The 13,747-nt window shown below is 42.4% G+C and overlaps 3 protein-coding genes across 4 annotated transcripts; all 3 read right to left on the minus strand.

Annotated features, from left to right (window-relative positions):
- Positions 1-23: 23 nt before the first annotated feature.
- On the minus strand, positions 24-3,443 carry LOC129429628 (zona pellucida sperm-binding protein 4). The gene is made up of 9 exons (XM_073856417.1): positions 3,153-3,443; positions 1,511-1,760; positions 1,250-1,437; positions 1,084-1,181; positions 854-1,011; positions 574-766; positions 355-502; positions 206-278; positions 24-133 (listed from the first exon to the last, which is right to left on the minus strand). Exons 1-9 carry the CDS (start codon positions 3,426-3,428, stop codon positions 60-62), a joined length of 1,458 nt encoding a protein of 485 aa, XP_073712518.1. The 5' UTR covers positions 3,429-3,443; the 3' UTR covers positions 24-59.
- A 2,531-nt stretch (positions 3,444-5,974) lies between these two features.
- Positions 5,975-8,440, minus strand: LOC129429632 (zona pellucida sperm-binding protein 4). 2 transcript variants are annotated; one of them, XM_073856416.1, is made up of 9 exons: positions 8,128-8,440; positions 7,816-8,073; positions 7,555-7,742; positions 7,389-7,486; positions 7,159-7,316; positions 6,879-7,071; positions 6,660-6,807; positions 6,511-6,583; positions 5,975-6,090 (listed from the first exon to the last, which is right to left on the minus strand). In XM_073856416.1, the coding sequence occupies exons 1-9, from the start codon at positions 8,417-8,419 to the stop codon at positions 6,014-6,016; spliced, it is 1,485 nt and encodes a 494-aa protein (XP_073712517.1). In that variant the 5' UTR covers positions 8,420-8,440; the 3' UTR covers positions 5,975-6,013. The 2 variants fall into 2 exon arrangements, with proteins under 2 accessions (XP_073712517.1, XP_073712516.1); XM_073856415.1 differs by having other exon boundaries at positions 7,816-8,440.
- A 2,477-nt stretch (positions 8,441-10,917) lies between these two features.
- Positions 10,918-13,294, minus strand: LOC129429629 (zona pellucida sperm-binding protein 4). The gene is made up of 8 exons (XM_073856418.1): positions 12,769-13,294; positions 12,508-12,695; positions 12,342-12,439; positions 12,115-12,272; positions 11,836-12,028; positions 11,617-11,764; positions 11,468-11,540; positions 10,918-11,039 (listed from the first exon to the last, which is right to left on the minus strand). The coding sequence occupies exons 1-8, from the start codon at positions 13,268-13,270 to the stop codon at positions 10,960-10,962; spliced, it is 1,440 nt and encodes a 479-aa protein (XP_073712519.1). The 5' UTR covers positions 13,271-13,294; the 3' UTR covers positions 10,918-10,959.
- Between the last annotated feature and the right edge of the window lie 453 nt (positions 13,295-13,747).

Consider the following 13,747-nt stretch of genomic DNA (forward strand, 5'->3'; position numbering starts at 1 on the left):
AATTTGAAACATTTGACAAACAATTGTGAAAAGAGTTTAAGTTTATTAAAATATGCAAGTTACACAACAAAAGTAACTGGCCCACTTGAAACCACAACTTGTTCACTTGATGTCGTCACATAAACATCCCTTCCTGAGGGAGAGAAAACAAATGTTAGGAACATCAGTATTCCCCCAATGGCACAAGTTGCATGTTGGCACTCACTTTGTCTTGTACAGCTCTGCTCACAGGAGCCAGAAGCAGGATGGCAGACTGCAGTACTGCAGTGAATGAAGATCTGACAAGAGAACATGAACCCTTAGTACCCTCAAACATACAGAGAGTAAAAGTGTTAGGTGATCAAGTGATCATACAGTTTCCTGCAGAGGGGCCATTGATGCTGAATCCACAAATGTAAACATCTTTACAATAAAGCGTTTGTAGTGGGTTGGGAACGGTAGATCAGAAGAGCCAACCACAGGAACCAGAGTGGTCAGGTAACGATCATCCTGGTAAGGGCATCTAAAACAGAGACTGCAGTCAGGACTTGTTCACATCAGGCTAACTGGACAAACAACTCACATCCTACTTACCCATTAACTAGAAGGTCCCACTGGGGTAGACTGAGTGGACTCGGGGTTGTTGTCGCCCAACAATGCCCCAACATCAGGACAATATTGGGGTCAGTCCGCTCCATAATGCGCACCTCAATGTACACAGGCTCTCGCAGGACCTTAGTGACTGGATATTCAGCGTCACTGTAGTAGGAAGTGTACGCCTCATCCCCTGAGGAACATCATGTGCGTTACTGTTGAATGCAGTTTTACAAAAGATACTGCAGCAGCTTGTTTCAGGAGGATATTTATGAGTTACCTTCTGCACAGCCTTTGGTGACACACTGACCATTTGCCAGTCTAAGCTCCACCCTGAGGGGTCCAGGAGCAGCTACTGGTGGAGGAGGAGGAACAGTGTTGACCTCCACAACCAGAGCTTCCACAGCAGTGGCAGAATATCTACACTGGAAGAGAAGCCTACACAACAAACAGTGAACTTCTTGTATTTGTTCATTGAGCTCTAATCATGATAAAACACAAATGACCTACTCAAAATGGCTGTCTCTTGTGATGGAGCCAAGAGGTCCAATCCCCACTTCATAGGATGAAGTCATTCTGTTCTCATAAACCACATAGCCGTTTTCCTCCTGTCAACAGGAAGATGGTCAAAGTCAAATCTGTTCTAGGACATAAAAACCATCAACAACAAACTCACCATCATGCTCGTTCCACAGGCTGTGACAGGAAACTGGTATATGGCAAAGGAAGGTGTGGAACCAACAGGAGCACAAGGTGGATCACTTCCACCCAGTAGATGGATCGAATCCAGACTCAGATGAGGCAGTGTAACATCTCTAGCCACCACTAACACAAACTGACCATCTCTGATACACTGGACAGTCACTGAAATGAGAAGACAGTAAGTCACCAGAGAAACTGTTTGACAGGTAAGGTTTTACTAGTTTAACAATCTTACCTGACATCCCATAATAACACTGCTGTCCATTAAAGCAGCAGTTGATAGCTTCACACTCAGCACCACTGATACCAGGTTGTCCACATTGGATCTGATCAGAATCAGCAACACTACACTTGTTAAGAGGATCTGTTTTCAGCACTGGCAGCTGCTGCGGTTGTTTTTGTTGCTGCTGCGGTTGTTTTTGTTGCTGCTGCGGTTGTTTTTGTTGCTGTTGTGGCAGCTGCTGCAGTTGTTTTTGTTGCTGCTGCTGTGGTGGTTGCTGCTTCTGTTGAAACTGAAACATCTGAGGAGACTGTTGTACAGGTTGTTGAGCAACTAAAGCTTGCGGAATCTGGGGTGAATTACTCCACCGTGGAACAGCATGGCAGAAAGCACAAACCCACACAAACAGCACCAGCTGCCTCATAAACCAACTCTCTGCCATTGTTCCAGAATTGAGTACACCACCAATGTGTTTCCCTACTCTTTATATATTCTACACACTGCCACTTTAACACTGGTCCCTCCCTGTTCAATTAACAATCATGGTCCTTCAGATTAACTCTAAGTGCCTACAAGCCGCCGCTAATTATTATTCATAAATGTGCCTGCCCTAAAATTGGACAATACCAAGGCTGAATCAGAAACCGCGTACTGCCATACTATATAGTAGGCAAAAAGCAGTGGGTGAATGAATAGTATGTCTGAAACATCAGTATACGTAAAAGGGTAGGCGAGAATTACCGTGATTTTTGACTATTTCTCGCGAGATTCAGAGGCACATGTACTTAAGTATCGTCCGAAACAGCATACTTTTACTAAAATATAGTACTTGAACAGATCTAGTATGCCAGAATCCTCAGTATTCATTAAATCAGTAGGCGAAAAATCCCCGGATACCCTACTAAGTCCGCCCAAATTTGGAAGCATGCATCGGATGGACACTTCTATCCCAGCTTTCCATGATGCCACGGGAAAGCACAGCAATCGACTGGAGACCAGCCAATCGGGTGATTTCCATACACACACAGGGCTGTTCCAGCACCCTGACCTTACGCACAGACCCAGGATATACCACAAAGTGCTCAGCTGATTCATGAAAATAAAGCTGCAGAATTGTCACAGCTGTGTTGAGATGGTATGTGATGTTTTCTTAAATAAATAGATTTTAATAAAGATTTGTTTCATATGGTATTCACTTTTATACGTTTTCATTTATTGTGATGGTTTTATTCATTGATTTTTAAATTCATGTTTCCTGTTCCTTTACGTAAATAAAATGGCATTATTGCTTCACTAAAGTGTATATAATCACTTGTCATCTGACAATACATATTAAATTACAGTTTGCTTGTTTTACTTATTTTTGTCCACTACAAAATAATGTGTAATATAATATCTGTAACACTGACAGAGACCGTAGTAGAGTTGTCAAGTTACTGATGCAATCAGGTGTTAGTGCACCTGTCCCTCATACGTTCTCGTGCCTGTTATTAGGTTTGTTCGAGTTCATGTACCGCTGCAAGAACTAACAGGTGGATGACTTCAAAGTACCGCAAAAGCGATTGCAGAAATTATACAGAGAACTCTGATTTCGAGTCGCTCTCGTGGTATTGTGATGTCATCCTCCTGTCGTTTCTTGAGGATCTGTTTTCAGCACTGGCAGCTGCTGCGGTTGTTTTTGTTGCTGCTGTGGTGGCTGCTGCGGTTGTTTTTGTTGCTGTCGTGGCGGCTGCTGCGGTTGTTTTTGTTGCTGCTGCTGTGGTGGTTGCTGCTTCTGTTGAAACTGAAACATCTGAGGAGACTGTTGTACAGGTTGTTGAGCAACTAAAACTTGCGGAATCTGGAGTGAATTACTCCACCATGGAACAGCATGGCAGAAAGCACAAACCCACACAAACAGCACCAACTGCCTCATAAACCAACTCTCTGCCATTGTTCCAGAATTGAGTACACCACCAATGTGTTTCCCTACTCTTTATATATTCTGCACACTGCCACTTTAACACTGGTCCCTCCCTGTTCAATTAACAATCATGGTCCTTCAGATTAACTCTAAGTGCCTATAGGCTGCCACCAAATATTATTCATAAATGTGCCTGCAATAACATTAGACAATACCAAGGGGCTGTTTCCCGGACATGGATTAGACTAGTCCTAGGGTATGTTTACTCGTGGGCGGCTATTTTCATAAACTGACATTTCAACCTCTCCGGTTCCAAAAATAATATCGTGCACATGTCTGTTTTCAGAAAAGTTAGGGTTAGGGTTAGTACCTGTTGATCAATGACGTCAAAGTACAGCGAGAGCGAGTTGAGGAATCACACTTAGAGGTCTAATTTCGAATCGATCTGGCGGTACTTTGACATCATCCGTGTGTCGGTTCTTGCAGTGCCGCATGAAGTCAAGCACGCATAAAATTGCTGACCTCTGAGCACTCGTCTTTGTTCCACGACATAATAGAGCAGCTGTATTTGCAAATACAAACCAACGAAAAGAGTTTGCATGAACATAAATGTGATCTTGGAAGCGTTCAGAGTAGCAGTCACATGTAAACATAGGTCGCACTTTTGACGTAGGTGCGAGCTCTGGCGCATACTCTGTGACGTGCCTGATTAAACATCCGTTTGTCTCAGTTTACATGTAACCGTGCAACCGAAGATTTTCAAGATCTCCACTCTGGCCAAAGTTTTTAGAAACAATCGGTTTTAGAGGCGAGTTCTCTGTTTGCATGTAAACGAGGGACACAAACAAAGGTAAATCTCTCAGTTTTTAAAAATAACCATGTACGTGTAAACAGAGCCTAAAACACCTTTAAGAGCTCTCCAAACTGAAAACAATTTGCACTGACATTTCTTAAAATACATCAGTGCCCTTTGTTTTACCTCAAAATGCTCACAGGTAATGTTTTTAAGGCATGTTTGTTCAAACTAGTTATATTTCCTAATTACACTAAGGCTTAGTCCTGGATTAAGCTAATCCTGGTCCAGGAAACCGCCCCCAAGAGTTTTACTAAATAATCTCATATTTACAGCATGACAAACAGCAATTCTAGAGGACATTTTTTTACATTGTGCAAGGGGAATGCATTTAAACCAGCCAATGTGGTATTTAAACTAAGGCTAAAGAAGTGCTATGCTCTGTAGACTTTATTGAATATTTTCCAAAAGAGGCATTCATGGATAAACAAAGCGTCTACTACGATCTCTGACAGTGTTACAGATATTATATTACACATTTTTTAGTGGACAAAAATAAGTAAAACAAGCAGACTGTAAATTTAATATGTATTGTCAGATGACAAGTGATCACATTTTAGGGAAGCAATTATGCTGTTTTATTTACTTAAAGGAACAGGAAACATGAATAAAAAATAATGAATAAAACCATCACAATAAATGAAAATGTATAGAAGTGAATACCATGAACAAAACTTTATCAACAAACTATCATATATTTACTGCCATCCCAACACAGCTGTGACAATTCCACAGCTTCATTTTCATGAATCAGCTGAGCACTTTGTGGGAAATCCTGGGTCTGTGCGTGAAGTCAGGGTGCTGAGGAACAGCCCTGTGTAGCTGGTCACCAGTCAACAGGCTTGTTCGACTTCATGCGGCCCTGCAAAAACACGATAGCCAGATGACGCCAAAGTTCCGCGAGAGCAATTTAATAGCAAACTCCTCTGTATGGTCGTGAATCGCTGTAGCGGGATTTTGACGTCATCCGATTGTGGATTCTTGCAGCGTCACACAAAGTCGAACAAGCCATATGTCAATTGCTTTGCATTTACGTGACATTGTGGGAGAGCTGGGATAGAAGTGTCCATCCGATGCTTGCTTCAGAATCTGGGCGGACTTAGTTGGGTATTCGGGGGATTTATCGCCTACTGATTTAATGAATGAGGATTCGGACATAGTTTGTTCCCCTACTACATTTTCAGTAAGTAGGTGTTTCGGATGATACTCAAGTACCCGTGCCTCTGAATCTCACGAGAAAGTGTACAAAATCCCAGCAATTCTCGCCTACCCTTTTACATGCATGTCCAAAACCTCAGTATTTCTCGTTCGCCTACTACATAGTATGACAGTATGTGGTTTCAGATTCAGCCAAGGTCTTCATGATCACTACACAATCACAGGTGGTTAACTTTGCTAAACTATGCAGTGCTTGACCCTCCAGGGTAAGATTTGAATAACCCTGCACTACACCATCAGCTCCGACAAGATTTACTCTTATAATGTATTAAAAAAAGTTAAATATAAGCAGTGGTTTTTATCTTAAGTATTATTCAGTAAACAATTTAAACCATACGTTTATAGAAATAGTGCTTTCTTTGAAGTCTTATGCAAGAGAACTCAAAGATGGTGGCGCCCCCACATTTATGTCAAAAATAGTAGATAGAGAGCACCTGTTAAGAAAGTCCGATAATGCGGAGTTACACTTCACAATCATGCAGTCAAATTACCACAGGCTAATGTATGGGGCTTATTCATAAATTTATTAAAACAGTACAACACATCAAATCATGATAGTAACAGCTCTGCTAGAAACCACAGCTCCCTCACTAGAGGTGGGCACCACATCAACTGCTCTACCTGCAGAACAAGAAAGAGAAATGAAAAAAAATCCACTACCACACAGAAGGGTGTTTCTCAATAAGTTTCCTCGTTCCTACATTCTACAACCTGGTATCCAGTTGAGCCTTCCCGTCTTGTAGGACCTCATATCAAAAAGTATTAGGCATGAAATTGTTAATGTAGAGAAAGTATTTAACAGTCATGTTAAGACCACCTATATAAATGATCAGTGATAAACCATTTCAGCACTTAAGAATGTTTGTGTTCATTTTAATGTAGCAATGATATAAGCCTTACTCAATGCACTTGATAATGTAATAGAAAAGGCACTCCCTTGAGTCTAAGGTTATGCAATTTCACTTAATGCTCGGACATCATGCCTTTGAGGAAACAAGGATGCAAAGAACTGAGAAGCACCTCAACACTTAACCAACTTACGTTTCCTGGCACAGCTCTGCTCACAGGAGCCAGATGCAGGATGGCAGACTGCAGTACTGCAGTGAATGAAGATCTGACAAGAAAACATGAACCCTTAGTACCCTCAAACATACAGAAAGTAAAAGTGTTAGGTGATCAAGTGATCATACAGTTTCCTGCAGAGGGGCCATTGATGCTGGATCCACAAATGTAAACATCTTTACAATAAAGCGTTTGTAGTGGGTTGGGAATGGTAGATCAGAAGAGCCAACCACAGGAACCAGAGTGGTCAGGTAACGATCATCCTGGTAAGGGCATCTAAAACAGAGACTGCAGTCAGGACTTGTTCACATCAGGCTAACTGTACAAACAACTCACATCCTACTTACCCATTAACTAGAAGGTCCCACTGGGGTAGACTGAGTGGACTCGGGGTTGTTGTCGCCCAACAATGTCCCAACATCAGGACAATATTGGGGTCAGTTCGCTCCATAATGCGCACCTCAACGTACACAGGCTCTCGCAGGACCTTAGTGACTGGATATTCAGCGTCACTGTAGTAGGAAGTGTACGCCTCATCCCCTGAGGAACATCATGTGCGTTACTGTTGAATGCAGTTTTACAAAAGATACTGCAGCAGCTTGTTTCAGGAGGATATTTATGAGTTACCTTCTGCACAGCCTTTGGTGACACACTGACCATTTGCCAGTCTAAGCTCCACCCTGAGGGGTCCAGGAGCAGCTACTGGTGGAGGAGGAGGAACAGTGTTGACCTCCACAACCAGAGCTTCCACAGCAGTGGCAGAATATCTACACTGGAAGAGAAGCCTACACAACAAACAGTGAACTTCTTGTATTTGTTCATTGAGCTCTAATCATGATAAAACACAAATGACCTACTCAAAATGGCTGTCTCTTGTGATGGAGCCAAGAGGTCCAATCCCCACTTCATAGGATGAAGTCATTCTGTTCTCATAAACCACATAGCCGTTTTCCTCCTGTCAACAGGAAGATGGTCAAAGTCAAATCTGTTCTAAGACATAAAAACCATCAACAGCAAACTCACCATCATGCTCGTTCCACAGGCTGTGACAGGAAACTGGTATATGGCAAAGGAAGGTGTGGAACCAACAGGAGCACAAGGTGGATCACTTCCACCCAGTAGATGGATCGAATCCAGACTCAGATGAGGGAGTGTAACATCTCTAGCCACCACTAACACAAACTGACCATCTCTGATACACTGGACAGTCACTGAAATGAGAAGACAGTAAGTCACCAGAGAAACTGTTTGACAGGTAAGGTTTTACTAGTTTAACAATCTTACCTGACATCCCATAATAACACTGCTGTCCATTAAAGCAGCAGTTGATAGCTTCACACTCAGCACCACTGATACCAGGTTGTCCACATTGGATCTGATCAGAATCAGCAACACTACACATGTTAAGAGGATCTGTTTTCAGCACTGGCAGCTGCTGCGGTTGTTTTTGTTGCTGCTGAAATGGTTGCTGCTGTGGTGGTTGTTTTTGTTGCTGCTGTGGCAGCTGCTGCGGTTGTTTTAGTTGCTGCTGTGACGGCTGCTGCGGTTGTTTTTGTTGCTGCTGGGGCAGCTGCTGCGGTTGTTTTTGTTGCTGCGGCGGTTGTTTTTGTTGCTGCTGGGGCAGCTGCTGCGGTTGTTTTTGTTGCTGCTGTGACGGCTGCTGCGGTTGTTTTTGTTGCTGTAGTGGCGGCTGCTGCTGTTGTTTTTGTTGCTGCGGTGGTTGCTGCTTCTGTTGAAACTGAAACATCTGAGAAGACTCTTGTCGAGGTTGTTGAGCAACTAAAGCTTGCGGAATCTGGGGTGAATTACTCCACCATGGAACAGCATGGCAGAAAGCACAAACCCACACAAACAGCACCAGCTGCCTCATAAACCAACTCTCTGCCATTGTTCCAAAATTGAGTACACCACCAATGTGTTTCCCTACTCTTTATATATTCTGCACACTGCTACTTTGACACTGGTCCCTCCCTGTTCAATTAACAATCATGGACGTTCAGATTAACCCTAAGTGCCTACAAGCTGCCGCTAATTATTATTCATAAATGTGCCTGCCCTAAAATTGGACAATACCAAGGCTGAATCAGAAACCGCGTACTGCCATACTATATAGTAGGCAAAAAGCAGTGGGTGAATGAATAGTATGTCTGAAACATCAGTATACGTAAAAGGGTAGGCGAGAATTACCGTGATTTTTGACTATTTCTCGCGAGATTCAGAGGCACATGTACTTACGTATCGTCCGAAACAGCATACTTTTACTAAAATATAGTACTTGAACAGATCTAGTATGCCAGAATCCTCAGTATTCATTAAATCAGTAGGCGAAAAATCCCCGGATACCCTACTAAGTCCGCCCAAATTTGGAAGCATGCATCGGATGGACACTTCTATCCCAGCTTTCCATGATGCCACGGGAAAGCACAGCAATCGACTGGAGACCAGCCAATCGGGTGATTTCCATACACACACAGGGCTGTTCCAGCACCCTGACCTTACGCACAGACCCAGGATATACCACAAAGTGCTCAGCTGATTCATGAAAATAAAGCTGCAGAATTGTCACAGCTGTGTTGAGATGGTATGTGATGTTTTCTTAAATAAATAGATTTTAATAAAGATTTGTTTCATATGGTATTCACTTTTATACGTTTTCATTTATTGTGATGGTTTTATTCATTGATTTTTAAATTCATGTTTCCTGTTCCTTTAAGTAAATAAAATGGCATTATTGCTTCACTAAAGTGTATATAATCACTTGTCATCTGACAATATATATTAAATTACAGTTTGCTTGTTTTACTTATTTTTGTCCACTACAAAATAATGTGTAATATAATATCTGTAACACTGACAGAGACCGTAGTAGAGTTGTCAAGTTACTGATGCAATCAGGTGTTAGTGCACCTGTCCCTCATACAAACGCATACGTTCTCGTGCCTGTTATTAGGTTTGTTCGAGTTCATGTACCGCTGCAAGAACTAACAGGTGGATGACTTCAAAGTACCGCAAAAGCGATTGCAGAAATTATACAGAGAACTCTGATTTCGAGTCGCTCTCGTGGTATTGTGATGTCATCCTCCTGTCGTTTCTTGAGGTTCTGCGCATGAACTCGAACAAGTCTATTACATTATGGGTCACATGATAAAGTCAACATGGCGGATGCTGTCCATGCTAACGCAAATGTACGTACTGTCTTAGCGCTCGTTAAGTAGGTACTCAGTGAAATTCAGTACGTACTCAGTATGCGATTTCGGATTCAGCCCAAGAGTTTTTCTAAATGCTCTCATCTTTACAGCCTAACAAACAGCAATTCTAGAGGACAATTTTTTACTTGGCTGGTTTAAATCAGGGTTCACCAATCCTGGTCCTGGAGGGCCGGTGTCTCTGCAGAGTTTAGCTCCAATCCTAATCAAACATACCTTAAGCAGCTAATTAATGTGTTTCAGGTGTGTTTGATTAGGGTTGGATCTAAACTCTGCAGAGACACTGGCCCTCCAGTACCAGGATTGGTGGCCACTGGTTTAAATGCATTCCTCTTGCACAATGTGGTATTTAAACTAAGGCTAAAGAAGTGCTATGCTCTGTAGACTTCATTGAATATTTTCCAAGAGAGGCATTCATGGATAAAGCGTAAAGGCAGACCTTTCACTGAGTGGGTTAACATGCACAGTTTTACTCTGATTATGTTTAATAAGCTGATCACTTGTAAGGTCGTGTCAACTCACTGAAAACATCTCTTTAAAATAAAATCCAATCAGCACAGGTAGACTTCTGTCTGTTTCCCCAATTTATTGTTAACGCCTAAAAGGTGCTGTGTGTAGATTTTAGCGGCATGTAACTGTGAGATTATGAATTGCAACCAACATCAGTCCACAGCTCACCCTCCCTTTAGAGTGACAGAGGAGCTACAGTAGCTTCCACAGGACAAACACATCATCTGAGACAGCATAATGCCGAAATGCGTTCAGTAGAGCAGTTTGTCCATTTAGGGCCACATGGTAACTTCCACGTAAGGGAACATGGTGTATGTAACTAAACAGCTCATTCAGAAGTAATTAAAACAGCTTATGTAAAGTCTTCATACAACCAAAAGTTGTCACCAAAAGTATTACATGTCAGAGCACTGCACCATCAGCTCCGACAAGATTTACTTTTATAAAATACTGTATTAAAACTGCTTATATTTTCAAGTATTATTCGTTAAATAATTACATTTAAACGTACATTTACCGAAATGGTGCTTAATTTGAAATCTTATGCGAAAGAGCTCAAAGATGGGGGTGCCCAGAGTTACATAACGGATAGAGAGCCCATGTCAAGATCAAGTCTGATAATTTAGTGTTACACTCCACATTCACACTCAAATTACCACAGACTATAATATATGAGTCTTATTCATAAAGTTTATTAAAACAGCACAACACATCAAGTCATGGTGATAGTAAGAGCTCCGCTAGAAACCACAGCTCCCTCACTAGAGGTGGACACCACATCAACTGCTCTACCTGCAGAACAAGAGAGAAATTAACAAAAAAAAAATCCACTACCACAGAGACGAAGGGTGTTTCTCAAAACATTTCCTCGTTTCTACATTCTACAACCTGGTATCCAATAATTGAGCCTTCCCGTCTTGTGGGACCTCATATCAAAAAGTATTAGTCATTAAATAGTAAATGTAGAGACAATATTTGACATACATGTTAAGACAACCTATATAAATGATCAGTGATAAACCAATTTTTCAGCACTCAAGAAGTTTGTCTTCATTTTAATGTAGTAATGCTATGAACCTCACTCATTAATACACTTGATAATGTAAAGGAACTCAGTTGAGTGTAAGGTTATGTCATTTCACTTAATGCTCGGCCCTCACGTCTTTGAGGAAACAAGGATGCAAAGAACTGAGAAGCACCTCAACACTTAACCAACTTACGTTTCCTGGCACAGCTCTGCTCACAGGAGCCAGATGCAGGATGGCAGACTGCAGTACTGCAGTGAATGAAGATCTGACAAGAGAACATGAACCTTTAGTACACTCAAACATACAGAGAGTAAAAGTGTTAGGTGATCAAGTGATCATACAGTTTCCTGCAGAGGGGCCATTGATGCTGGATCCACAAATGTAAACATCTTTACAATAAAGCGTTTGTAGTGGGTTGGGAATGGTAGATCAGAAGAGCCAACCACAGGAACCAGAGTGGTCAGGTAACGATCATCCTGGTAAGGGCATCTAAAACAGAGACTGCAGTCAGGACTTGTTCACATCAGGCTAACTGGACAAACAACTCACATCCTACTTACCCATTAACTAGAAGGTCCCACTGGGGTAGACTGAGTGGACTCGGGGTTGTTGTCGCCCAACAATGTCCCAACATCAGGACAATATTGGGGTCGGTCCGCTCCATAATGCGCACCTCAACGTACACAGGCTCTCGCAGGACCTTAGTGACTGGATATTCAGCAGCACTGTAGTAGGAAGTGTACGCCTCATCCCCTGAGGAACATCATGTGCGTTACTGTTGAATGCAGTTTTACAAAGATACTGCAGCAGCTTGTTTCAGGAGGACATTTATGAGTTACCTTCTGCACAGCCTTTGGTGACACACTGACCATTTGCCAGTCTAAGCTCCACCCTGAGGGGTCCAGGAGCAGCTACTGGTGGAGGAGGAGGAACAGTGTTGACCTCCACAACCAGAGCTTCCACAGCAGTGGCAGAATATCTACACTGGAAGAGAAGCCTACACAACAAACAGTGAACTTGTATTTGTTCATTGAGCTCTTATCATGATAAAACACAAATGACCTACTCAAAATGGCTGTCTCTTGTGATGGAGCCAAGAGGTCCAATCCCCACTTCATAGGATGAAGTCATTCTGTTCTCATAAACCACATAGCCGTTTTCCTCCTGTCAACAGGAAGATGGTCAAAGTCAAATCTGTTCTAGGACATCAAAACCATCAACAACAAACTCACCATCATGCTCGTTCCACAGGCTGTGACAGGAAACTGGTATATGGCAAAGGAAGGTGTGGAACCAACAGGAGCACAAGGTGGATCACTTCCACCCAGTAGATGGATCGAATCCAGACTCAGATGAGGGAGTGTAACATCTCTAGCCACCACTAACACAAACTGACCATCTCTGATACACTGGACAGTCACTGAAATGAGAAGACAGTAAGTCACCAGAGAAACTGTTTGACAGGTAAGGTTTTACTAGTTTAACAATCTTACCTGACATCCCATAATAACACTGCTGTCCATTAAAGCAGCAGTTGATAGCTTCACACTCAGCACCACTGATACCAGGTTGTCCACATTGGATCTGATCAGAATCAGCAACACTACACTTGTTAAGAGGATCTGTTTTCAGCACTGGCAGCTGCTGCGGTTGTTTTTGTTGCTGCTGTGGCGGCTGCTGCGGTTGTTTTTGTTGCTGCTGTGGCGGCTGCTGCGGTTGTTTTTGTTGCTGCTGTGGCGGCTGCTGCGGTTGTTTTTGTTGCTGCTGTGGCGGCTGCTGCGGTTGTTTTTGTTGCTGCTGTGGCGGCTGCTGCGGTTGTTTTTGTTGCTGCTGGGGCTGCTTCTGCTGAAACATCTGAGGAGACTGTTGTACAGGTTGTTGAGCAACTAAAGCTTGAGGAATCTGGGGTGAATTGCTCCACCATGGAACAGCATGGCAGAAAGCACAAACCCACACAAACAACACCAGCTGCCTCATAAACAAACTCTCTGCCATTGTTCCAGAATTGAGTACACCACCAATGTGTTTCCCTACTCTTTATATATTCTACACACTGCCACTTTAACACTGGTCCCTCCCTGTTCAATTAACAATCATGGTCCTTCAGATTAACCCTAAGTGCCTACAAGCCGCCGCTAATTATTATTCATAAACGTGCCTGCACTACAATTGGACAATACCAACGCTGCATCCCAAACTGCTTACTTCCATACTATATAGTATGTAAAAAGCACTACTTTGCCTACTTTCGTCCACTCTGAAACCAGTCACCTCTCTTTACAAACAGGCAATTAAGATATTTGATAAAAAACCTATGAGATGGCATCAGTGTGATATCATACAAAAGCACAAGCTTTTTACTTTTGAAAATTTTATAAAGTTTAGTGTTTTGAAATTGACTTTTAAATGTTTGAACAATTGTGTGTCACCACTGTTTTCGGGACTCATGAAGAGGCGTCAGGGTTCTCTTCC

This window comes from Misgurnus anguillicaudatus, chromosome 18, assembly GCF_027580225.2.
Source record: "Misgurnus anguillicaudatus chromosome 18, ASM2758022v2, whole genome shotgun sequence".
In the NCBI taxonomy this organism is placed as follows: domain Eukaryota; kingdom Metazoa; phylum Chordata; class Actinopteri; order Cypriniformes; family Cobitidae; genus Misgurnus; species Misgurnus anguillicaudatus.